The 27,775-nt window shown below is 32.0% G+C and overlaps 1 protein-coding gene across 8 annotated transcripts in view; it reads right to left on the reverse strand.

Annotated features, from left to right (window-relative positions):
- LOC134706302 (zinc finger CCCH domain-containing protein 13-like) overlaps window positions 1-27,775 on the reverse strand; it is a 68,119-nt gene that overhangs the window by 31,265 nt on the left and 9,079 nt on the right. Inside the window, exons 4-14 of one of the 8 annotated variants that reach the window (XM_063565122.1) lie at window positions 27,063-27,202; window positions 25,530-25,740; window positions 23,921-24,682; window positions 23,568-23,609; window positions 17,846-18,103; window positions 17,289-17,443; window positions 15,434-15,496; window positions 14,975-15,024; window positions 14,710-14,767; window positions 9,171-9,750; window positions 6,953-9,125 (exon numbers count right to left, since the gene is read on the reverse strand). In XM_063565122.1, the coding sequence (XP_063421192.1) occupies window positions 8,767-9,125; window positions 9,171-9,750; window positions 14,710-14,767; window positions 14,975-15,024; window positions 15,434-15,496; window positions 17,289-17,443; window positions 17,846-18,103; window positions 23,568-23,609; window positions 23,921-24,682; window positions 25,530-25,740; window positions 27,063-27,202 (2,678 nt within the window). In that variant the 3' untranslated portion in view covers window positions 6,953-8,766. The other 7 variants (XM_063565120.1, XM_063565119.1, XM_063565117.1 and 4 more) reach the window with 7 other exon arrangements.

A 27,775-nucleotide genomic window follows, 5' to 3' on the forward strand; every position in this document is an offset into this window, starting at 1 on the left:
TGCTGTTGATGAGGATTTCTTTCTATTCCGGAGATCCACTTTCATGTTTACTCCCAAAGTATTGCTTATATACTAGGTATTCGTAACACAGAATGTGCTATGGAGGAAAAAACACATCATACAGTACTATATGAAGCTATCATGAAGCTGGTACAATTATATCAGATCCTCTGATTCGTACTTAGAAGCTCTAGCAAATGACACAGAAAACTGAATATTGAGCAATATTCGAACTCAAAGAAAGATGGACCTCTTATCTCTCCAAATGATAAATTATTCATGCTTAACTATAAGCATCCATTGTTTCCTTATGACAAACAAAACATCCGTTTATATAATGTCGGAGTATGAAATTGTTGTTCAGATTTATGGATAATACCAATTGTCATGTGTGATAAAAATCACATTGAAATCAACCTGTTCATGATGCCGTTATCTAAATTTTTGATGAGATGACTTCAAATTTACATAAAGTTATCCTGTTTCAATAGTATTTTTGTTAGCAATTACCCTCTATCAATGAAATAAATAGATGACGTAAGCATGGAAGTATACACGATGTAAGCCATGGACCATCACATATACTTCGAGATAGTTACTCTAAGTGCTGTTGCTGTTGGAAGGTTGTAATAACAATTCAAAGTTTACGATGGAAATATTAACGCCATCTCTTTAGTTGTAAAGTAATATTAGATCAACCCCACTATCAATTTCTAGATTTAAATTGAAATGAAGCAGAACAAAACTAGGTCTGTGATCTTTCATTTCGAGTTCAATGGGGATAGATGCGACCAACATAGTCATCAAAAAAATTATTTAATCAGAGGACATGATGTCTTTTGTAGAACATGATGTCGAAGTATAATGCAAGTATCTTGCCATACTTCTCGAGAAGCCACTCTAGGAACACTGCATACAACAATCCAGCAGATGAAGTGGAGCACAACTTTTCCAATTTTGAATGCTACTTTACGTTGAACTGATCATTAAAAGTAACACATTTTTCTTTAGTCAGTCTTTTTTTTTTTATTATGAATTGAAAATACCGGTTAAAAGGGAAGATACTAGTAAGTGAAAGAGAAACAAATGGTTATATACAATTTAACGAAAAAGGGATTTAAGTTGTATGTTCTCAGACTTCGTTTACACTTCTTTGAGTACATAGCCATTAATCAATAACTATCAATCATGCACCAAATGAGAAAAGTCTATTTTTACTGAACTAGTACACATTTTTGTTTAGCCCACCTCTCGATGTGGTATTTCCTCGCTATGTTGGGACCAGGTGGTGGCCTTCGGCTGTTTACTGCTCTTAGGGCAGGTCGTTGTCTCTTTGACACATTCCCTATTTCCATTCTCAATCTTATTTGAAATTGATTACTGTTATCTTTCATGTGTAAAATTTATGAAATGGCTTTTTCCTTTTTAATTGCGTTGAGTAAACTTTGCCTGGTTACAGTGAAATATATTCAATTCACACTGTAACCAGACCGAGTTTACAAATCACCCATGTCTCATGTTTTTTCTAATGATGGCATCTTCCTGATTCAATCAATGTACCTGTAGACTTTCATTACATTACTAAAGTAACCAATCATTAAAATATATTTTAAGATGGCGTAGCTTTAATATGGTAATTGAATGTTTGTTGCATTTTGTAAGAATAAAAATTTATAACATTAAGAATTTTGATGAAGGCACAGTTTTATTTTGACACTATTAACCTGACATCTTCTTAATCATATTACCCAATTTACAAGAAACTTTTTCAAGTTAAGGTATGCAATGGGCTTACCTTGATGTCTGATGCATTTGACAAGTAAATGTGAACCAAAAACTAAAACACATTAGAACCTATCATATTTATATGCATGTGGCATTACAGAAACTTGTGAGCAGAAGGTTATACCTATCATAACATGTCAGCTGGCAGCTAATTACTCTCCAAACAATACATTATCCAATACTTTTTATGTGTTTGGCAGAGAATTTGCAAACTAATTCTAGGTAAAGTTTTCTATACAAAAAAACTTTATAATTATAAAATCACAATCTTTTAACAGTTTAAATTATGACTCAGGATAAGGATTTTTCTAGGTTTTTTTAGCCACTGGGATTTTGATCATAATTCTGCTGTTTTTGTGAGAATATGGAATATTAAGTACATTAAAAAGAGAGAACAAACTATTGTAAGTTTTAAATAGGTGTTGTTTTTTTTATCTCTAACTTGTGTTTTTTATGCCACAGTCACAAGAATGCTCAGTGAGATGTTTCACAATACTTTTGGGTTTTAGACAAGTCAAAAGACCATAACAGCAATGTTAAAGCCTAGATGAGTATCTACGACTGTCAAGAGCTTGTATGAGCACTTTTTAACAATTTTTTAAGCACTTATATGCATACATAATGAATTTACTTTGCGTACTGTGAACTGTGAATTTATGCTGAGTCATCATATTTAAGGCCAAAGACTTTCTCAATCTTCATGGAGTATTTATAAAACTTATGTTTGAGTATATTTCAGTAAAATTTCTGAAGACAAAAAAGCTTTGGTAAAAAGTTACATGTCCCCCCTCCATTATAGGATACAGTAATGTAAATAAAGACAATGCAATTTCAGATAGTAACTTCTTATACAGCTAAAACTGTGCAAATTTAACATGAAGTTTTGTAAAAAAAATTATCCTGGAATGGACAGTTCACATCATGACATATGCACTACTTTCTCTTTTAAAGGTCAAATCATAGGCTGTGTCACATATTTAAAACATTTATATGCCTCAAACTTGTGAGTCTTAACTTATACTAATTATGTAGTACACCTTCTTTTATTTTTAGTCTTCCTTAGAGACTCACAATTCAACTGCTATGAATGTGAGTTTCTACAGATTAAATTCCAAAGCTCTGTCTCTATGAGTTGATATATGGAGATCATGTCTGGAAACCATTACATATAAACATCTATGAAATTTAAATATCTCCATAAAAGAGGCATGGTTTGAGAAATAGCTGATTTTACAAAGTACAACCTTCAGATTCAACTAACCAAAAAAAAAAAAAAAACAAACACTAAACAATACCCATGCATTAATATTTCATTCACATATGATCACATATGTGTGAAATTTGTAAAATTTGTGGAATATAACATTTACATTATTGATTAATTAGCTCTCAGTATTGGTAAACCTTGAAAGCAAAGGCTTTCCAAAACTTTCTGAATGCACTAACTTATTTTTAGCAGAAGTTAAAATGTTTATTATTCTCTTATAAGATGCACCACAACATATAAAATGTAAAACAAGATCTTGTCTTTGAAAATTTTAGCCAGTTATGAACATGCAACAATCTAAGAATTTCATTATGATTCTTCCATAGTAAACTCCCTTCTTTGGCTGCAACTGTATCCTATAGAAATTGGTGAATGTTTATGCCCCTGTCGTATGCAACAAGCGTTTTTAAAAAGTGTTACCCTTGAACATCTGTCTGTCTGCCTTTTTTCTTCCATCCATCCATCCATCACAATGTCATATCCGCACTCTGAACTTACATCCAACTTAACGGAACTTATATAGAACTCATAGATAATGCCAAGAACCACAACAAGCAGACATTGTTCAGTTTGTGTTGTGTTTCATTTACGTTCTAGAGTTATGACTCTTATACTTGGAAATTTGCAAAACTTAAACAGGGTTAATTTTCATCTAAGACAAATTTTTCTATTTTTCTTATCAAATTTGATTGATAAATTGTGTAAATATTTAATTATTTTGTTATAAGCTATACAGAATATCTTACTTTTAAAGGAATAGCATCAACGAAGTGCATGTTCTATTTATATATTTTTTAATTTGTTGATCAATATGGAGCACAAATATGAAGCATGTGGACCAGGGGTGGATCCAGCCATTTTAAAAGGGGGAGGGGGGTCCAATTACATGTCCCCATTCAAATGCATTGATTGTCTAAAAAAAGGGGGGGTTCCAACTCCGGAACCCCCCCCCTCTCCCCCTCTGGATCTGCGCCTGTGGACAATCTTTCATACCTTTATTTTAGCTTTTTCATAGAATACATACACTTTTGTTTGAAAGATAATTAATTTATTCAACATGAAGTCTGAACTGAATGATACAAATAATTCAATTGGCTCTTTTCTAAAACAATTTTTGGAAAGGTATTGCATGTTTTATTTCCTTGAAACTTTTTTAACTTAAAGTAGATCTTAACTGATCACACAATCATGGTTATTTAGAGACAATATTATCGCGCTCTTTTAGTAAAGTGGGGTAAAAAAATGAGGACATTAAAGCAGTGGCTCACTATTTTTCAATGCTTTACAGCACTTATTTATCTGCAGAATTATACACAAAAGAACATCATTAAATGCTCTTGCTTCTTTCACTCAATGAAAACAAACAAATATAAAAATTTTATCACTTTTAAAATTATTAGATTCCAGTACACTTTATGCATTGTGTCCTGCCTTTCTTCAAGTCAATTTTTGTGTAAAATATAATCCTATCTCAACAGAAAATCTTTTAGATTATTTCCCTCTTTTTCAATCAATTGAAAAACTATCATATGGAAAATAATTGATATACATTTTCTGTTCCCTGATTTTATTTTTACACAAAAACAACTTGAAGAACTGAATTCTAAAGTCAAGTTCAAGCAGCTTTTACTTTAACCATCTTTTTTATCCAGTAAAATTTTATCAAAGTTGGTCATTTATTTAGAGGTTGAGATTTGTACACTGTCTACATAAAGTACTATTGTGAGAATATCAGGTTTGCATTGCTAAATATTTTATACAAACAAATCTTTTACAGGTCATCTTGTTTGAGAAGTCACTGAATGCAGTTTATACACAGTAGTTATACATGAAGTACAATATGAAAAGGTCTATTAGTAGGTTACACATATATATATATATATATATAAACGCCTAAAAAGTGTACATAACAACACCAATAACACAAAAAGGAACTATAAATGTAATTATTTATAAATATTTCGGATAACAGATATCCTTCGTCAGTCAGATTCTGATGTTAAATGAATCATCTTTAAGTCTTCTTAGATTATAAACTTTTACTAAATCTTGAAATGTATACAATAAAAAAGGCAAACCGAACATCATCAGTTAAGACGCTTGCATCATTGCAAAAATATGTTGAATATGAAATAGGTTATATGACTAATTACATCAGAGAGTTCAAATAAATGTTTTAAATAAAAATAATAATGTGCGATATGAACTAGCACAATTCTAAAGCTTTAACAGTGTCGATAATTATGATGTTACAAGAAAGATTGTGTCAATAAGAATTCCAAATAAACAGCATTGAACGGTCTTATTTCTAAATAAACAGCACTGAACGGACTAAATTTCTAAATATTTCAGATTTAACAACTGTAGTGTAGTAACACTACATGTTGTTAAATCTGAAATATTTAGAAATTTAGTCCGTTCAGTGCTGTTTATTTAGAAATAAGACCGTTCAATGCTGTTTATTTGGAATTCTTATTGACGCAATCTTTCTTGTAACATCATAATTATCGACACTGTTAAAGCTTTAGAATTGTGCTAGTTCATATCGCACATTATTATTTTTATTTAAAACATTTATTTGAACTCTCTGATGTAATTAGTCATATAACCTATTTCATATTCAACATATTTTTGCAATGATGCAAGCGTCTTAACTGATGATGTTCGGTTTGCCTTTTTTATTGTATACATTTCAAGATTTAGTAAAAGTTTATAATCTAAGAAGACTTAAAGATGATTCATTTAACATCAGAATCTGACTGACGAAGGATATCTGTTATCCGAAATATTTATAAATAATTACATTTATAGTTCCTTTTTGTGTTATTGGTGTTGTTATGTACACTTTTTAGGCGTTTATATAATTTATTGTATTGTGTACATGTATCGTTACTTGTAACGATCCAGCGCCCTCGTGGGAAAAATCGTTGACTATTATTCAGACGTTTTATATATATATATATATATAGATGAGTTGTAGACGAGTTGTATATACATTATGTACACAGCCATGTATCACCATCATTGATGGCGATCCGATGGATACATCTGTTGTAGGGTTGTCACTGACTCAGACGTACTTATGAATATAATTATTTTCTGTGACTGTATCTTACATTAATTTATAGGATCCTTTACTATAGATAATTTAGCATCTTCATGCCTTATATATCATGTACTGTAGTACGCCGCTAGATTAAAACTGACGTGGAAAGGTAACACATGCCCACCGAAAGCTCTTTTTATGAGAGCCCAGGTGGTCGTGTGGTCTAGCGGGACGGCTGCAGTGCAGGCGATTTGGTGTCACGATATCACAGTAGCATGGGTTCGAATCCCGGCGAGGGAAGAACCAAAAATTTGCAAAAGCAAATTTACAGATCTAACATTGTTGGGTTGATGTTTAGACGAGTTGTATATATATATATATATATTGGGAATTAAAGTAAAACAAATATGTTGATGTGCATTGTTATTTTTTATGAGAAAGGCTTATAGCCAAAAATTGTAAAAGTTACACTTTTGTGATAAAAATTTGTATAGAAAGTGAACTTAGATGAATTATCAATTTTGATTGTGACTTATGTTTAAACACTTCAACAAGGAGGAGGGTTGAGATCTCAAAAAACTAGATGAACCCTGTTATAGTTGTATGTGCCTGGTACAAGTCTAGAACATCACCAGTTGATATTGTATGTCAAATCTTAATGTTTATAGTTATTTGAAAATGTGATCTTATGGCAGATCTTTTAATGCTTCTATCAAATTTATTCCCAATTTCCATAAATTTAGGACTGTTATATCTCAGATATTGTGTAGACACCTGTTTATGTTGAAAACTGTATGTTGCCTTCAAAAGATTTTTCTATTAATATTTGTTGTTGGGTTGATATCTCACTGATGCACACTAAACATATCCTTTTATTCAAACACTATCATTATAATATCATAAAGCTTTCCCAATTACATTTTATTTCACAGTATAAGAATAATGAATCTATCCACATGACTAGAAGTTTTAAGAAGATTTAAATCTTGGTGACCATCATTGATGATAATCAATGAAATATTTTTGCAATCAATGTTATTGAATGTCAATTTATCCTTATTTTAAATTGGTAAATAAACAAGTTAGACAGACCCTGGTAAGATGTAATAAACTTTCACAACATCTTGTCCACTTCAGAATCAGGCAGTATACATTTTAGTATATATCCCTTTGCAAAACACTTTGTATCTTCCTAGCTTTGTACTATAGAATTATGATATTATGATCTAGATAATATAAGTGATGCATTGTATACATTTCACCATATATAACTGCTTATAATGTATAATGATAACTTATATTTTTTACACTAGAGTTACTCCCCTTGGAACTCATATACTTTGATACTTGTGTAGTATTAATTTTAGTTAAGATTGTTAAAATGTTATTCTTTGTTGTATCTATACTATTAATGATTATGTTCATAATTGAGCTTTCTTTAATAAAATATTTCGTATTTCGTATAACCATTTATGAAAGATAAATATGTTATTCATCTACATATCAAACTGTTAACAAACTGATCAAATATACTAGTCATAATACACAAGCATTACATTTTTGTGGAGCTCATTTTGTTGCTTACGAAAATGTAGTGCTCCTGCAAGAAACATGACAAAAATAATATATATTCAGTTTTTATTTTAGTACAACAATGCTGATAATAATACACAATTATATTTAACAGCTTTTTAAGAACAGTTACAAGCATATTTTCATGTAAGTTTTGACAACTAAATTATTGAGGCATAGTTTTTTTTATATTAACATATTGTTTAGTTAAATAATAAGGTGTTAATTGAATTTGTTGCAATGGGTTAACAAAATTCTTCTTCAATATCACTGATTTTAAACCCAATTTTTTTCTTTTAAATTGATACTTAGCTATATTCAAATTCTTACATTGATATTGTTATAGTTTAACAAATCTTAAAGAACCTCTTATTCTTTAGATGAGGCAAAGAGACTTGTTTACAGCAAACTCTCATGTTAATGATAAAAAGATGTAATTATATGACTGACAAATATAAATTGGTAGCAAATTTCAATTTCGACTTCCCAATACTATTTTTTATTTAACCATTAAAGTAAAATAATCTGTTATCAATTTGATTAATTTAAAAGCTGAGGCCTCAACTACAGACCCTTAATTCACTTTTTACACTTTTTTTGAAAAAAAACAATGAACTAAAAATTGACTTTAAGGACCCTATTTTCATAATTTTCTAAAAATAACAATTATGCATTAGATGATTTATGATAACTACAATTCTAATTTCCCAGTAGTTTCAAACAAGATGATTATTAATTGGCTATCTATGGATGAAGAAGTGATGGCAATATCTCACATAAGGACCTAAAGAGGTTAACACTTTAAGTTTTCAGTCAAATTCTAGTATTCAAAATAACATCATTACATGATTACAGATCAAATCTTTAAAAAATAAAATAAATCATCTGTATAATGAATACAAATGATAGCTGAGATCTTTCTTAAGATTGCGGTTTTAAAAGTTATTTCAATTCCTAATCTGTAAAACAATTCAATGTATACAATTCAAATTAATATGCAGTAAAAAACAGTTAAACAGTTTTTAAACTTTACAAAAAAAAAAAAAAAAGTAAACATGTTTAGGAACAGATTAAAATCAAACCTTATAACATTGATTTATTCTTGGGGTGGTGGAGGGCCTGGTGGCAGAGGGGGTGGTGCTATATCTGGCAGTGGTGGCTGCACCATTGGAGGAGGAGGAGGCACCATTGGTGGAGGTGGCACCATGGATTGAGCCATATACATATGATTCCAATCCATGGGTGATTGATATGCATTTCCATCGTACATCTGACCTGGTGGAGTTTGCTGGAATTGCTGGTACGAGGCCATTGTGTATCCAGCATTTCCTGCAAAAGTATAATCACCACCAGGCTGAGGTTGATAATAAGACATTGGCAATGATGTCATTCCCTGTGCATCATAAGCTTGTGACATTTCTGATGTCATCATTCCTTGTGATGATGCATAATAAGGTTCAGATACCTGTGATGTCATCATTCCTTGTGATGCATAATAAGGTTCAGATACCTGTTGTGATGTCATCATTCCTTGAGTTGATGTATAAAAAGGTTCAGATACCTGCGATGTCATCATTCCTTGTGATGATGTATAATAAGGTTCAGATACCTGTGATGTCATCATTCCTTGTGATGTATAAAATGGTTCAGATACCTGTGATGTCATCATTCCTTGTGATGATGTATAATAAGGTTCAGATACCTGTGATGTCATCATTCCTTGTGATGATGCATAATAAGATTGAGATACCTGTGATGTAATCATTTCTTGGGTAGTCTGAGAAATATCATTTTGTAGAGTTAGAACCTGCTTGTCAGTGCTCTGTGCTGATGTAGTTTTTACATTTTGTACAGCACATTTTTGACTTTTTGACTTAGCAGTGGTATTTGACCCTGAAGATTTAACAGACGTTGCACTCAAGTCTGACGATGTTGTTGTCTGTGTCTTTCCATTGGCCATACCATATGCATCATATCTCTGTTTTTTGGTACTCTGTTTTTTAGGTTGATGTTTACCTGTGGATTTATTTCCTGTCTGCTCCTGTAGTTTTTGTTGTTGCTGCTCAACTGTATCCTGTAGCTGTCAATAGAAAACAAAATTTTCTTTATTGAGGTTTAAAGTTTGGAGAATACACAACTTATATTCACTAGCTGATTCTGAAATATATATACTGACATCTCTATGTAGTTATCCAATCACAAAACTCAGCTCATAAGTGCTCTGTCATATGTGTATTGTTGCTTGAGATGAGATTGTAAAGCAAGTGAAGACAGTTTGCCTATTGTAGTTAGAAAGTTGTTGATATTTTATGTTATCTGCAGGCTTCAATGCATTGCTTGAGATGAGATTGTAAAGCAAGTAAAGACAGTTTTGCCTATTATAGTTTGAAAGTTGTTGATATTTTAAGATATCTGCAGGCTTGAGCATTATCAACATGTACATCTAGCATTGAGTTATGCTTTAGATGATACTAGGGGGCCATCTTTCTCCTAGGTGTGAGCTCAATTTCAAAGGTTTAATTGTGACTTTGAGATGACAGTCATTATAATTCTCCTTTTATATAATAGTTTTCTTTCAAGTGCAAGAAGGGTCTCTGTGTCATGAATACACAATATGTCTTCTTTTCTGTTAAACAGATAAAAGAAATGCAAGATGTCATTTCTATTAATAAATTCAGGGGAGGTCAAAACAATGTGAAAACTAGTACCAACCTCTTAAGATGCTTTTTAATGTTTTTTACCTAAGGGATAATCAGTTCATACTAATCAAGGAATAAATGATTCAACCAATACTCACCTCTTCCAATATTGATCAAGACTGATATTCCAGGACAAGCAGAATCAAAGGTTTGAACCAGTACTCATTTATTTGGATATGTGTTTAGCAAATATTCAAAGACAATCTGAACCAGATGCTCCGCAGGGCATAGCTTTTTACGACCGCAGAGGTTGAACCCTGAACGGTTGGGGCAAGTATGGACACAACATTCAAGCTGGATTCAGCTCTAAATTTGGATTGTGATTAAATAGTTGACACAGCATAGGTTTCTGACACAGAATGAATGTGTTCTAATGAACTTAAAATTTTTGTTTTCTCTTAGAGCAATTCACTATGCTGTTGAATATTAATCCTCTCAAAAAAATGTTTGAAGAAATTTTCTTTTTATTTATGAAATTTCAAATGATAAAAATTGAACCCAATTTTTTTAATCACATCCCCCTTTCCCTTATTCCAAAACTAATCTCAATTAAAATTTCTAATGGAGTTTGCATAAATAACTACTCATTTAAATACATCATAAAATATTAAGATGTAAAAAATTGCTTGTTATCACTGAATGGTAAAGATTATTTTAATTTATCAGTTGGTAGTAAGAAGTGAATATACAATGTATATTGTATATAACAAAGATTTAAGTTAATTCTGGACAAAGAAAGATACTCCAATTAAAAAAAAATATTGCTTTTGCAAAATATTGTGCAATTATATATTTCTTGCTTACTATTCTGGACAAAGAAAGATAACTCTAATTAAAAAAAAATTTTGCTATTTCACAATATTGTGCAATTAGATATTTCTTGCCATTGCGCAATACTGTGCAATTGAAAAGACTTGCTATTGCACAATACTTAATATAATAATTTTAGATCCTGATTTGGACCAACTTGAAAACTGGGCCCATAATCAAAAATCTAAGTACATGTTTGTATTCAGCATATCAAAGAACCCCAAGATTTCAATTATTGTTAAAATCAAACTAAGTTTAATTTTAGACCCTTTGGACTTTAATGTAGACCAATTTGAAAACAGGACCAAAAATGAAGAATCTACATACACAGTTAGATTTGGCATATCAAAGAACCCCATTTATTCAATTTTTGATGAACTCAAACAAAGTTTAATTTTGGACCCCGATTTGGACCAACTTGAAAACTGGGCCAATAATCAAGAATGTAAGTACATTTTTAGATTCAGCATATCAGAGAACCCAACCGATTCATTTTTGTCAAAATCAAACTAAGTTTAATTTTGGACCCTTTGGACCTTAATGTAGACCAATTTGAAAACGGGACCAAAAGTTAAGAATCTACATACACAGTTAGATTCGGCATGTCAAAGAACCCCAATTATTCAATTTTGATGCAATCAAACAAAGTTTAATTTTGGACCCTTTGGGCCCCTTATTGTGTTGGGACCAAAACTCCCAAAATCAATACCAACCTTCCTTTTATGGTCATAAACCTTGTGTTTAAATTTCATAGATTTCTATTTACTTATACTAGCGTTATGGTGCGAAAACCAAGAAAAATGCTTGTTTGGGTCCCTTTTTGGCCCCTGATTCCTAAACTGTTGGGAACTAAACTCCCAAAATCAATATCAACCTTCCTTTTGTGGACATAAACATTGTGTTTAAATTTCATTGATTTCTATTTACTTAAACTAAAGTTATTGTGCGAAAACCAAGAATAATGCTTATTTGGGCCTTTTTTGGCCCCTAATTCCTAAACTGTTGAAACCAAAACTCCCAAAATCAATCCCAACCTTTCTTTTGTGGTCATAAACCCTGTGTCAAAATTTCATAGATTTCTATTAACTTAAACTAAAGTTATAGTGCGAAAACCAAGAAAATGCTTATTTGGACCCTTTTTGGCCCCTAATTCCTAAAATGTTGGGACCAAAACTCCCAAAATTGATACCAACCTTCCTTTTGTGGTCATAAATCTTGTGTTAAAATTTCATAGATTTCTATTCACTTTTACTAAAGTTAGAGTGCGAAAACTCAAAGTATTCGGACGACTACGACGACGCAGACAACGACGCCAACGTGATAGCAATATACGACGAAAATTTTTTTCAAATTTTGCGGTCGTATAATAAAAAGTGCTCTTCTTTTTTTGTTTTTCATGGAAATCACAAGACTGGTGGAATAGAGGTTAGAACCAGTATTCAGTTCTTTTAATATTCAAGCTATGATCCAGACCAACAGATTTCTAGATTTGAACTAATACTCACATTATTTCTAATCATTTAGTTCTTATTTCAGGACAAACAAAGTCAAAAGTTTAAACCAGTACTCAACACCTCAGATAAATTTTGAACTGATATTCCAGGACAATTTGAATCAGAGGTTAGAATCAGATCTCACCTCTTTAAATATGTAGAAGTCAATATTCTAGGACAAGCTCATCAAAGGACCTATCTTTTTAGAAATGTTTTTGAGTTGATATTCCAGGAGGGCTTGAGTCAGGGCATTAGAACTGCAACTCACCTCTTTAGATATGTTTTTGAGTTGATATTCTAGGAGGGCTTGAGTCAGGGCATTAGAACTACAACTCACCTCTTTAGATATGTTTTTGAGTTGATATTTCAGGAGGGCTTGAGTCAGGGCATTAGAACTACAACTCACCTCTTTAGATATGTTTTTGAGTTGATATTTCAGGAGGGCTTGAGTCAGGGCATTAGAACTACAACTCACCTCTTTAGGTATATTTTTGAGTTGATATTTCAGGAGGGCTTGAGTCAGGGCATTAGAACTACAACTCACCTCTTTAGATATGTTTTTGAGTTGATATTTCAGGAGGGCTTGAGTCAGGGCATTAGAACTACAACTCATCTCTTAAGATATGTTTTTGAGTTGATATTCTAGGAGGGCTTGAGTCAGGGCATTAGAACTACAACTCACCTCTTTAGATATGTTTTTGAGTTGATATTCTAGGAGGGCTTGAGTCAGGGCATTAGAACTGGGGCAATATGCGCAATTGTTTCTCCATAGGCCGTAATGGTAATGTTTTATTCTGTTGCTCAGCCAATATCGTAAACTGGTATATGTATGATGGCTTGTTTCGAAGCTGAGACATTTTTACATATGTGGTTAAATTTTCGGGGTACGAAGTGTGATTCATTTTTCTGTAATTTAGCAAACCCCGAGTATCCATTTGCCATGTGGCTCCTCATGGTAAAAAATCCCATTTTTAACACAATAAGTTCTTTGAAATTTTAATACTTTGAACACATTTAATAGCTCCATGGTTTTTACACATTTATTCTGTGTTCCCTTACTTTCTAAATTAACACTAATGGTTCAGCTCAGTCATTTGTTTATCATAGAAATGTGTCAAATATCACTTCACAGAGATTTTTTGTTTACACATGACTTTTGTGTTCCTCATTTCAAGGCACATTAGGGGTATTGTCCCAACTACAACTCACCTCTTTAGATATGTTTTTGAGTCAATATTCCAGGAGGGCTTGAGTCAGGGCATTAGAACTACAACGCACCTCTTTAGATATGTTTTTGAGATGATATTCTAGGAGGGCTTGAGTCAGGGCATTAGAACTACAACTCACCTCTTTAGATATGTTTTTGAGTTGATATTCTAGGAGGGCTTGAGTCAGGGCATTAGAACGACAACTCACCTCTTTAGACATGTTTTTGAGTTGATATTCTAGGAGGGCTTGAGTCAGGTCATTAGAACTACAACTCACCTCTTTAGATATGTTTTTGAGTTGATATTCTAGGAGGGCTTGAGTCCAGGGATTAAACCTACAACTCGCCTCTTTAGATATGTTTTTGAGTTGATATTCTAGGAGGGCTTGAGTCAGGGCATTAGAACTACAACTCACCTCTTTAGATATGTTTTTGAGTTGATATTCTAGGAGGGCTTGAGTCAGGGCATTAGACCTATAACTCACCTCTTTAGATATGTTTTTGAGTTGATATTCTAGGAGGGCTTGAGTCAGGGCATTAGAACTACAACTCACCTCTTTAGATATGTTTTTGAGTTGATATTCTAGGAGGGCTTGAGTCAGGGCATTAGAACTACAACTCACCTCTTTAGATATGTTTTTGAGTTGATATTCTAGGAGGGCTTGAGTCAGGGCATTAGAACTACAACTCACCTCTTTAGATATGTTTTTGAGTTGATATTCTAGGAGGGCTTGAGTCAGGGCATTAGAACGACAACTCACCTCTTTAGATATGTTTTTGAGTTGATATTCTAGGAGGGCTTGAGTCAGGGCATTAGAACTACAACTCACCTCTTTAGATATGTTTTTGAGTTGATATTCTAGGAGGGCTTGAGTCAGGGCATTAGAACTAAAACTCACCTCTTTAGATATGTTTTTGAGTTGATACTCTAGGAGGACTTGAGTCAGGGCATTAGAACTGCAACTTACCTCTTTAGATATGTTTTTGAGTTGATATTCTAGGAGGGCTTGAGTCAGGGCATTAGAACTATAACTTACTTCTTTAGATATGTTTTTGAGTTGATATTCTAGGAGGGCTTGAGTCAGGGCATTAGACACCTGTAACGCCATTGCAGCTTCATCCTCTGAACTGATCATAGATTTAGACTGCAACAGAAATCATTATTCAAAGGTTTTTTTACTTGAATGTGTAATTTGATTATTTTTTCTTCATATTTATTAATTTCTTTATAATGTTACAAAGCACTGTTATTTGTTTGGCTGTTGAAGAATACTCTGACAAGCAACTGACAATTAAAAAAATAAATCATTGTGTTATGTTTTATTGGCAAGACTACCACACCTTTGATGTGTTGATGTATTTCAAAGATTGATTTGTAGGGAGAACAATCTTTCTTTATAATCACTTTCCCCTTCTACAACATAAATATGTAAATCATAAAAGTCACCAAAATTAATTACATAATTCAATTTGTGTATTACATTATGATTTCCTAAAAAATCAACAGATATTTTTTACCTACAGACATTTTTAAACCTCATAAATTGTACTTACCAAAGTAGACATAAGTTCTTGTACTTGTGGTGGCAGGTTCAGATCACCTGATGCTGTTTCAGGCTGAAAGAAATCAAACAATAAGTTCATTATTTATTCCATAGGGGCTATAACTTATATATGTCTCCATGACAACATTATAACTCATAGGAGAAAGTATGGAAGTACATGTATTGATTATCTTTAATAAATGACAAACAAGAGGCTGTCACAACTACAGCAAACCGGATTTATAAGCATTTATTTGTGTCCTGGCAATATCACAAGAACCATTACTGATGATTGTTGAAAGTGAAAATCGTCAATATCAAATTTGACCTCTATTTTGTCATCAGTATCAACATATCAAAATTTGAAAAGCTTAGATTAAATGGTTCGTGAGTAAATGCAACAACATGAATGGAACACCATTTTACGATCTTTCAAGAACCATAACTCCTGAACGGTAGAAGTCAAAATCATCATTCTTAAAATGACCTCTATTTTGTCATCAGTAACAACATATTAAAATTTGAAAAGCTTTGGTTGAATGGTTCATGAGAAAATGCACGGACATGACTGGAAACACAATTTTTCAATCTTTCAAGAACCATAACTCCTGAACGGTAAAAGTCAAAATCGTCATTATTGTACTTGACCTCCATTTAGTCATCAGTAACAACATATTAAAATTTGGGAAGCTTTGGTAGAACAGTTCATGTACCAATGCATGGACACGACTGGAAACGCCGTTTTACGATCTTTCAAGAACCATAACTACTGAATGGTAAAAGTCATAATCATCCTTATAGAATTTGACCTCTATTTTGTCATCAGTAACAAAATATTAGAATTTGAAAATCTTTGGTTAAACGGTTCATGAGAAAATGCACGGACACGACTGGAAACACCATTTTTCAATCTTTCAAGAACCATAACTCCTGAATGGTAAAAGTCAAAATCGCCATTATTGAACTTGACCTTCATTTAGTTGTCAGTAACAACATATTAAAATTTTAAAAGCTTTGGTTGAACGGTTCATGAGTTAATGCACGGACAACATTTGATTGCCGCCCGCCGAGCATCCCCAAATCAATAACCGACAATCTGGTTAAAAATAGGTGATCTACAAGTTATTCTGTCTGTATTCATTTATACATCATGCATTGTGTTACAGACGCAGGTATAACAAGGAAAACATCATTCACTCTACCAATGAAAGCTGTACTTTTATTAGCCTAGATGGTTGACAACAGTGAAGACCTAGTTGCAACTATATCACAGAAAGCATGGGCTTAAATCCATTTGGTTCAAAAAGTGTTTTAAAGATCTAACATTGCTTGGCAAAGTTTAAGCGTGCATTGTAACTATCTAATTGAGATTTATTACCATATTGTAGCAGGTCATATGTAATTTTATATAACACCCAAGTTGGGGATATATATTACTTTGAGAAATTTTACAATTAATCATAGTGAGATAATGTGCTAAAAGGGTAAAGAAATTGATGCATTTGATAAATTGGTTTCACTATGTTTAACTACTGTCCCTTCTTTTAGAATTTGTGAATGCTTTACAGTAAAATCCTTCATAGGATAGATGTAACTTAGCTCATTATTTCAGGGTTCAACTGGTTTTAGACTAGTGTCAAAGTCATAAAAACACATTAAAAGTCTATCAGCCCTTATATCTAGGTCTTGGACCAAATTATATGAGTAGTTCATTCTTAAATGATAGTCCAAACTTTTTGTATTCTGGCAAAAGTTTTCCATGATAATCCAAGTATTTAGTTTTCATTACTTTACATTGAGATTTACTGAATTATGTAAGAATTACCAATTTTGAAGTTTATGCAGATGATAACACTCTGACTCACCTTGACACCTTTACTATGGGAAGTTTCAGATTTCTTTGGAACAGAGTGGTCAGAAGTGGTATAACTTGGTAAATCCATTGACTGTTGGTCCATTGTCACCTCAGGAGTTGAGGCTGTAGGTTGCTGAATCTGGTAATTTTCTGGTGTTACAGTAGCTGAAATAAGTTAGGATATGTTGAAGTGATGAAAACAGATCAAGGAACAGACTATACAGAAATTTGAAATATAGAGATCAAAATAAAAACAAAATCAATTGAATATTGTCTTAAATACTGTAATTATTGCAAGGATTTTGCAAATAATGTGACTAGGTGAGTATCGCAGAAGAATTCCAATTTTGATATACGATACATATAAATTGTATCTGCATAAAGTCAAGATTTCAATAATCACAATAATAAATGCCTGCAATAATTTCAGAATTTACAGTAGAAACAATGACTACTTCCAATAGGAACATAATAAACCAATCTTTATAGATAATATTTCACCAAGGCTTTCCTACCTTGATAAGGAGGCTTTGGAGTAGATCTAGATTTTCACCAACACTTTCCTACCTTGATAAGGAGGCTTTGGAGTAGATCTAGATTTTTTCCATTTTAAGAATTCCTGAAACAGTTCTTCATCAGTCAATTCTCCATCTGTTTTCCTCTTCATAAAAGACCTCTCTTCCTCTGTCAGACCAGTTCTCACCTCTTCCACTGGACTTTTGGTTCTACTGTGACCATAGTCCACTACAACGACTGGTTTGATAGATACTTCTCTTGGAGGGTATCTTGGAGGTTGATAGTATGGGTCATCAAGTGGCCTTAAACCTAAAACAAATTCCGATCAACATCTTTATGTTATTGTCATAACTTCAAAAAAGTAAGGTAACATTTACCAAGTAAAACTTGCTTTACTCAGTCCAGAACAATTGAGACACGAAAAGAGACCCGTTAAATGAGGAGAATCTACACCCGTTAAAAGAGGAGAATCTATCTGCATCAACACATACATATTACATAGTTAAAATCTGATAAAAATAAACAGCTTTTTCTTACAAAAAATTCCTTGGACCCTCAACAACAAATTGACAATTTTTCATCATTAAAATTATCTTATCAATATATTAAGCTAATTGAACAGCTGTATAATACTGACATGGTTTTGACTATGAAGCTCAACTTCAACCATCCTTATATCATAACATCAAATAAGTCACCATAACTTTACATTGACAAATAAGTCATCATTACTTTGCATTGACAAATAAGTCACCATTACTTTGCATTGACAAATAAGTCACCATTACTTTGCATTGACAAATAAGTCACCATTACTTTGCATTGACAATGAATATGAATAAGTCACCATTACTTTGCATTGACAAATAAGTCACCATTACTTTACATTGACAAATAAGTAACCATTACTTTGCATTGACAAATAAGTCACCATTACTTTACATTGACAAATAAGTCACCATTACTTTGCATTGACAAATAAGTCACCATTACTTTGCATTGACAAATAAGTCACCATTACTTTGCATTGACAAATAAGTCACCATACTTTGCATTGACAATGAATATAAATAAGTCACCATTACTTTGCATTGACAATGAATATAAATAAGTCACCATTACTTTGCATTGACAAATAAGTCACCATTACTTTGCATTGACAATGAATATAAATAAGTCACCATTACTTTGCAATGACAAATAAGTCACCATTACTTTGCATTGACAAATAAGTCACCATAACTTTGCATTGTCAATGAATATAAATAAGTCACCATTACTTTGCATTGACAAATAAGTCACCATTACTTTGCATTGACAATGAATATAAATAAGTCACCATTACTTTGCATTGACAAATAAGTCACCATTACTTTACATTGACAAATAAGTCACCATTACTTTGCATTGACAATGAATATAAATAAGTCACCATTACTTTGCATTGACAAATAAGTCACCATTACTTTACATTGACAAATAAGTCACCATTACTTTGCATTGACAAATAAGTCACCATTACTTTACATTGACAAATAAGTCACCATTACTTTGCATTGACAAATAAGTCACCATTACTTTGCATTGAAAATGAATATAAATAAGTCACCATTACTTTGCATTGACAAATAAGTCACCATTACTTTGCATTGACAAATAAGTCACCATTACTTTACATTGACAAATAAGTCACCATTACTTTGCATTGACAAATAAGTCACCATTACTTTGCATTGAAAATGAATATAAATAAGTCACCATTACTTTGCATTGACAAATAAGTCACCATTACTTTGCATTGAAAATGAATATAAATAAGTCACCATTACTTTGCATTGACAAATAAGTCACCATTACTTTGCATTGACAAATAAGTCACCATTACTTTACATTGACAAATAAGTCACCATTACTTTGCATTGACAAATAAGTCACCATTACTTTGCATTGAAAATGAATATAAATAAGTCACCATTACTTTGCATTGACAAATAAGTCACCATTACTTTGCATTGACAATGAATATAAATAAGTCACCATTACTTTGCATTGACAAATAAGTCACCATTACTTTGCATTGACAAATAAGTCACCATTACTTTGCATTGACAAATAAGTCACCATTACTTTGCATTGACAATGAATATAAATAAGTCACCATTACTTTGCATTGACAAATAAGTCACCATTACTTTACATTGACAAATAAGTCACCATTACTTTGCATTGACAAATAAGTCACCATTACTTTGCATTAACAAATAAGTCACCATTACTTTGCATTGACAAATGAGTCACCATTACTTTGCATTGACAAATAAGTCACCATTACTTTACATTGACAAATAAGTCACCATTACTTTGCATTGACAAATAAGTCAACATTACTTTGCATTGACAAATAAGTCACCATTACTTTACATTGACAAATAAGTCAACATTACTTTGCATTGACAAATAAGTCACCATTACTTTACATTGACAAATAAGTCACCATTACTTTACATTGACAAATAAGTCACCATTACTTTGCATTGACAATGCATATAAATAAGTCACCATTACTTTACATTGACAAATAAGTCACCATTACTTTGCATTGACAATGAATATAAATAAGTCACCATTACTTTGCATTGACAATGAATATAAATAAGTCACCATTACTTTGCATTGACAAATAAGTCACCATTACTTTGCATTGACAAATAAGTAACCATTACTTTGCATTGACAATGAATATAAATAAGTCACAATTACCTTTCATTGACAATGAATATAAATAAGTCACCATTACTTTGCATTGACAATGAATATAAATAAGTCACCATTACTTTGCATTGACAAATTAGTCACCATTACTTTGCATTGACAAATAAGTCACCATTACTTTGCATTGACAATGCATATAAATAAGTCACCATTACTTTGCATTGACAAATAAGTCACCATTACTTTACATTGACAAATAAGTCACCATTTCTTTGCATTGACAAATAAGTCACCATTACTTTGCATTGACAAATAAGTCACCATTACTTTGCATTGACAAATAAGTCACCATTACTTTGCATTGACAAATATTGACAATGAATATAAATAAGTCACCATTACTTTGCATTGACAATGAATATAAATAAGTCACCATTACTTTGCATTGACAAATAAGTCACCATTACTTTGCATTGACAATGAATATAAATAAGTCACCATTACCTTGCATTGACAATGAATATAAATAAGTCACCATTACTTTGCATTGACAATGAATATAAATAAGTCACCATTACTTTGCATTGAAAAATGAGTCACCATTACTTTGCATTGACAAATAAGTCACCATTACTTTGCATTGACAATGAATATAAATAAGTCACCATTACCTTGCATTGACAATGAATATAAATAAGTCACCATTACTTTGCATTGACAATGAATATAATTAAGTCACCATTACTTTGCATTGACAAATGAATATAAATAAGTCACCATTACTTTGCATTGACAAATGAGTCACCATTACTTTGCATTGACAAATAAGTCACCATTACTTTGCATTGACAATGAATATAAATAAGTCACCATTACCTTGCATTGACAATGAATATAAATAAGTCACCATTACTTTGCATTGACAATGAATATAATTAAGTCACCATTACTTTGCATTGACAATGAATATAAATAAGTCACCATTACTTTGCATTGACAAATGAGTCACCATTACTTTGCATTGACAATTAAGTCACCATTACTTTGCATTGACAAATAAGTCACCATTACTTTGCATTGACAATGCATATAAATAAGTCACCATTACTTTGCATTGACAAATAAGTCACCATTACTTTACATTGACAAATAAGTCACCATTACTTTGCACTGACAAATAAGTCACCATTACTTTGCATTGACAAATAAGTCACCATTGCTTTGCATTGACAAATAAGTCACCATTACTTTGCATTGACAATGCATATAAATAAGTCACCATTACTTTGCATTGACAATGCATATAAATAAGTCACCATTACTTTGCATTGACAAATAAGTCACCATTACTTTACATTGACAAATAAGTCACCATTACTTTGCATTGACAAATAAGTCACCATTACTTTGCATTGACAAATAAGTCACCATTACTTTGCATTGACAATGCATATAAATAAGTCAACATTACTTTGCATTGACAATGCATATAAATAAGTCACCATTACTTTGCATTGACAAATAAGTCACCATTACTTTGCATTGACAAATAAGTCACCATTACTTTGCATTGACAAATAAGTCACCATTACTTTGCATTGACAAAAAAGTCACCATTACTTTACATTGACAAATAAGTCACCATTACTTTGCATTGACAATGCATATAAATAAGTCACCATTACTTTACATTGACAAATAAGTCACCATTACTTTGCATTGACAATGAATATAAATAAGTCACCATTACTTTGCATTGACAAATAAGTCACCATTACTTTGCATTGACAATGAATATAAATAAGTCACCATTACCTTGCATTGACAATGAATATAAATAAGTCACCATTACTTTGAATTGACAATGAATATAAATAAGTCACCATTACTTTGCATTGACAAATGAGTCACCATTACTTTGCATTGACAAATAAGTCACCATTACTTTGCATTGACAAATAAGTCACCATTACTTTGCATTGACAATGCATATAAATAAGTAACCATTACTTTGCATTGACAAATAAGTCACCATTACTTTACATTGACAAATAAGTCACCATTACTTTGCATTGACAAATAAGTCACCATTACTTTGCATTGACAAATAAGTCACCATTGCTTTGCATTGACAATGAATATAAATAAGTCACCATTACTTTGCATTGACAATGAATATAAATAAGTCACCATTACTTTGCATTGACAATGCATATAAATAAGTCACCATTACTTTGCATTGACAATGCATATAAATAAGTCACCATTACTTTGCATTGACAATGCATATAAATAAGTCACCATTACTTTGCATTGACAATGCATATAAATAAGTCACCATTACTTTGCATTGACAAATAAGTCACCATTACTTTGCATTGACAAATAAGTCACCATTACTTTGCATTGACAATGCTTATAAATGAGCACCATTGATCAAGATATATAATAAACATTTTAATTGAATCTGATGTAACAATAGTAGACATCGATATGGTTAATTTTTTTTAAAGATTCTATTTAATGTAAACCAATAAATTTAATTTGTCAGATTTATTTGTGTTGACTTTTAGGAGTAGAAAAATATTGCAAATATAACTTCTGTTCTGAACATAAAACAAAAATGTTACAAAATCTCAAAACAAGACAGCGAAATTGGCAATAAAACACAAAATGTGAAAATAAATGGGTTTACAGCAAACCTCAGCTTTCAATGTTTGGACAATTATTTTCCAAAATTCAAATTTCTAAATTCTGAAACTAATATTGCATTTTCAGTAGCCATCAATAAATTTTGTCACCGAAAAATATCCATTAATAGTGCTGAAAATGACTTAAACACCAATCAATCAATCTACAATAATTGTGTTGCTGAGAGACCATTTTTTTGTCACCCTCATTTGTAGCTTTAAATTGAATAAGATTCAATTAATGAATTATTTCAAATTTTTGTTTTTTTCTCTTAGTTTGTTCTGAAGTTAATATTTTGGAAGGTTGGGGTCTTATAAATGGGGACCCCTCGCATGCTTTTAATAAAGTAATTTCATATTTTCTGACAAACCTCTTCTTCCATAGTAGGGATCATCCATTGGTAATCTTCTTTCTACAAATATATACAATGATGAAAATTTAATTTAGTTAGTGAGTGAATGCTAGTATATTTCATGGTTTTAAATTATGAAACGGAGGTTTATTTTAACCTTTATCAGCCAAATTGGTTGGAAGGCGGATAATTAGAAACAATTTTTAACTTCATAATCTAAGGAATGTTGTGGTCAAATTTTGTCCCAACTAGCCTAATTGTAGATGAAAAGTTGCCAGAGGATGAAAAATAATGAGCTCTAAGTGATGGCATTAGGGATTTAGCTCACATAACTACTTATTCCATATTTTAGATTTGAAACCAAATCTTACCATACATTCTTCGTCTATAATACTCATCCTCATCTGGTCTACCATATCGATCTAATGGCAACCTCCCTGGTGCTAATCTATGGTCTGGCCTCCCTGGTGATAATCTATCGTCTGGCCTCCCTGGTGCTAATCTATCATCTGGCCTTCCTGGTGCTAATCTATCATCTGGCCTCCCTAATGCTAATCTATCATCTGGCCTTCCTGGATACATTCTTTCTTCTGAATGACTAGAAAAGGGTCGATCTTCTGATCTCCTAGCTAACATTCTTTCTTGTGGATGCCTAGGTAACAGTCTTTCTTCTGGTTTTCCTGGTAACATTTTGTCTCCTTGTTGCCTAGGTAATAGTCTATCTTCTGACAACCTTTGAGGTAATGTTCTCTCTTCTGATAATTTCTTAGGTAACATTCTTTCTTCTGATAATTTTTTAGGTAACATTCTCTCATCAGTTAATTTTTGAGGTAACATTCTGTCTTCTGAAAATTTAGGTAGCATTCTCTCTTCTGAATATTTTTGAGGTAACATTCTACCATCTTGTCTGGATGAAGACATCTGATTATAGTTTTTCTGATAAAATGTTTTACTTTCGTATTCTCTATTTACTGTTTGGTGTTGAGACGTAGGTAATGTTCTTTCTATCATTGATCGCTCGTCCACATTTTTAATTACTGGTTCAATTTTCACTGCTTCTATTGTTTCTTGAGCTGCTGGTTTTAAACTATCCAGATTTAGATTTTTCAGATTTTCTTTTGTAAGACCAGTTCCTGAAAAAACCCAAAGCAAAGCTGTTACACATATTGACTGTATCAAATCTACATGTTTAAGTTAAGTGGGCATAAAGAGGACATTTGTTATGGGAAATGACTCAATAACAAGAATGTGTCCATAGTACACAGATGCCCCACTCGCACTGTAACTTTCTATGTTCAGTGGACCGTGAAATTGGGGTCAATACTTTAATTTGGAATTAAATTTAGAAAGATCATATCATAGGGAACATGTATACTAAGTTTCAAGTTGATTGGACTTTAACTTCATCAGAAGCTACCTTGACCAAAAACTTAAACCTGAGCATCGCACTGTCATTTTCTATGTTCAGTGGACCATGAAATTGGGGTCAAAACTATAATTTGGCATTAAAATGAAAAAGATCATATCATGGGGAACATGTGTAGTAAGTTTCAAGTTGATTTAACTTCAACTTCATCAAAAACTACCTTGACTAAAAACTTTAACCTGAGCAGGACGAACGGACACACCGACAGACGAACAAACACAGACCAGAAAACATAATGCCCCTCTTCTATCGTAGGTGGGGCATAACAACAAATTTGGTCAATAGTCAAAATAGATTTGTAACAGTTCTAGTGCATTATTATTGGAAAGTCAAATGAGAGCCTCATTAGAGGTTTTAAGTTGTTGCAAAATAGAATAATAGTATGGGAAACAATTGTGGTATGAAATTCAGCATCAATTGGTTAATTGTCATTCATTGAGATCAATACACTAATACTCAAGTTATTGTCTGGATACCAAATGTCTTCGAAAGAAAATGACAACAGGCTGCAAATGTTTATGGTTGATTTAAAAGGCTAATTACAAAGCAAATACCTTCCAATAAATGGTTCAGAACTCCACTTTTTATTAAATCAGCTGCAGCTAACTCTGTTGATACATCGATTTCTAGTTTGACCTTGACATCCTGACGACCTTCACGTGCTTCAATGTCTCTGGCAAACTCTTCAGCAAATCCATTCTGTTCTGATTTCTTACGTGATGTATAAGCCATCATCTTCTGATAGGTGTCTGGATAATGCTCTCTCTGTAATATGTATATGGAACCACTCAATGTAAAGTCTTATATACAATCTTAATGTGTAGGAATATTTTCTAAGATTGCAAATATTTTGGTATATAATTTGTTTTGATATGAAAACATATTAATAAGTGTGTGCTCACAGAAATAAAGTAAGTCTTGGTAAGACATTGAAAAGTTGAAATTGACATTTCATGACTATGAGACTTTTGCTAGTTTTGAATCAGCCTAGGTGGTGAAATATAATTTTTTCCCAGTTTCAGTATTGATCTTTTCACTATCAAATTTTGTATTTTAATGTTGGAAACTTTGCTTTTCTTACTAATCAGCCTGCAAACAATAAATCAAAAATCTATATATTTATTTATCTGATAAAAACAAATGAATTCCATGGAACCCTGTGTCTTGCCTATGATTGCTTCTGTCAGTGTAAACTTGTATTGTTGACTTAAAAAATGAGTCCATTTGTCAGTAAAACACAGAATTAAATAAACAAGAATATTGTCATTGAACACAGATACCCCACTTGCTCATTTTCTATGTTCAGTGGACATAAAAATTAGGGTCAAAATTCCAAATTGGCATTACAACTAGAACAATTATATCACAGGGAACATGTGTACTAGGTTTCAAGTTTATTGGACTTCAACTTCATCAAAAACTACCTTTACCAAAACCTTTAACCTGAAGCGGGACATATGAACAAACAGATGGTTGAACACACCAACAGACCGAAAAATATTATGCCCATAAATGGGGCATGAAAATCATATACAACCTCAAATCAACCTGACAAAACTAAAGGTTTACATGCTTTTTGACCTTACACTGAAAACCAAGAATAGTATATATAATTTTGATTTGAATTTTTTTTAATTCCTCAGTTATACAATTCTTCACTGCAATTTTAGAACAGATAGTTCAAATACTTTGTAAAAATAATACTTTGAAAACTTCAAGAGAGATTTCCATCTGATTGATAGAAAATATAATAGCATAATTAAGAGCGTAATTGTAGATTTGATTTGATTTTTGGTGTTTTAATGCCCCTTTTAATCTCTGCTTTTGGCTTATTTCATGGCGGCCAGTTTTTATTAGTGGAATCAACTGGAGTGCCCAGAGAAAACCTTAACTTTAATAGGAAAACTAACAATCCTAGTCAATTAAGATTGGAGTCAAGTGCACCTGCACAAGCAGAGTTAAAACTCACAACCTCAGTGTTGACTAGCTAGTGATTGAAGTTGTAACTACTTATACCACTTGGCCACCAAGACCTGGTTATAGTACATAGCGAAGTTTCAATTCACATATATAACATGTACACTTACAAAATAGCGTATTCTATGTTTGATCCCTGAGATATGAGATAAGATAGAGTTACCATCACACTTTGATTCACACATGTTGCACACATATTTAGATGCCTGTTTCTCATCTTGTTTCTGAAACTCTGTTACATACTGCAAACCTGAAAAATATAATAAAAAAAATCATACCATAGCTTTATTAGCTTAACATCTCTAAAATCAATGTCTTGACTTTACACCTTTTTTGACTTTATATCTTTTTAATGTATAACTGAGGAACCAAAAATCTTTCCTAATTTTTTATTACAATGACCTAGTGATTCAAAATCAATAGGGATTTTTTTATTGAACATATGGTTTATAAGATGGTCAAATCTTAGATCTTGACATTTTTACTATTTGCCAATACAACACTTTCAATTCATCATGCTTTGGGTGCTATAAACAGTTTCGTATAAAAAACTAGGGGTTATTCCCTGACTAAAAATAGACTTGGAGGGAAGTCCCTTTTTATCAACACAATTGGTAAAAAAGTATCATGTTTTTTATATTTGATTGTTAAAATAAGTTAGTTAGCTTCAATTAAAACCGGTTGAATGATTAAAATAATTCTTAAAAATTAGATTAAATACACATGTTTTAAGGGGAGACAAACTGTAAACATCCTGGTTTTTTGGCAGTGAAAAGTGCATAACTTATTTGCACCCACTGTAGCTCTTTTCGGAGCAGGCAAA

The sequence above is a fragment of the Mytilus trossulus genome, chromosome 2 (assembly GCF_036588685.1).
Source record: "Mytilus trossulus isolate FHL-02 chromosome 2, PNRI_Mtr1.1.1.hap1, whole genome shotgun sequence".
Lineage (NCBI taxonomy): Eukaryota > Metazoa > Mollusca > Bivalvia > Mytilida > Mytilidae > Mytilus > Mytilus trossulus.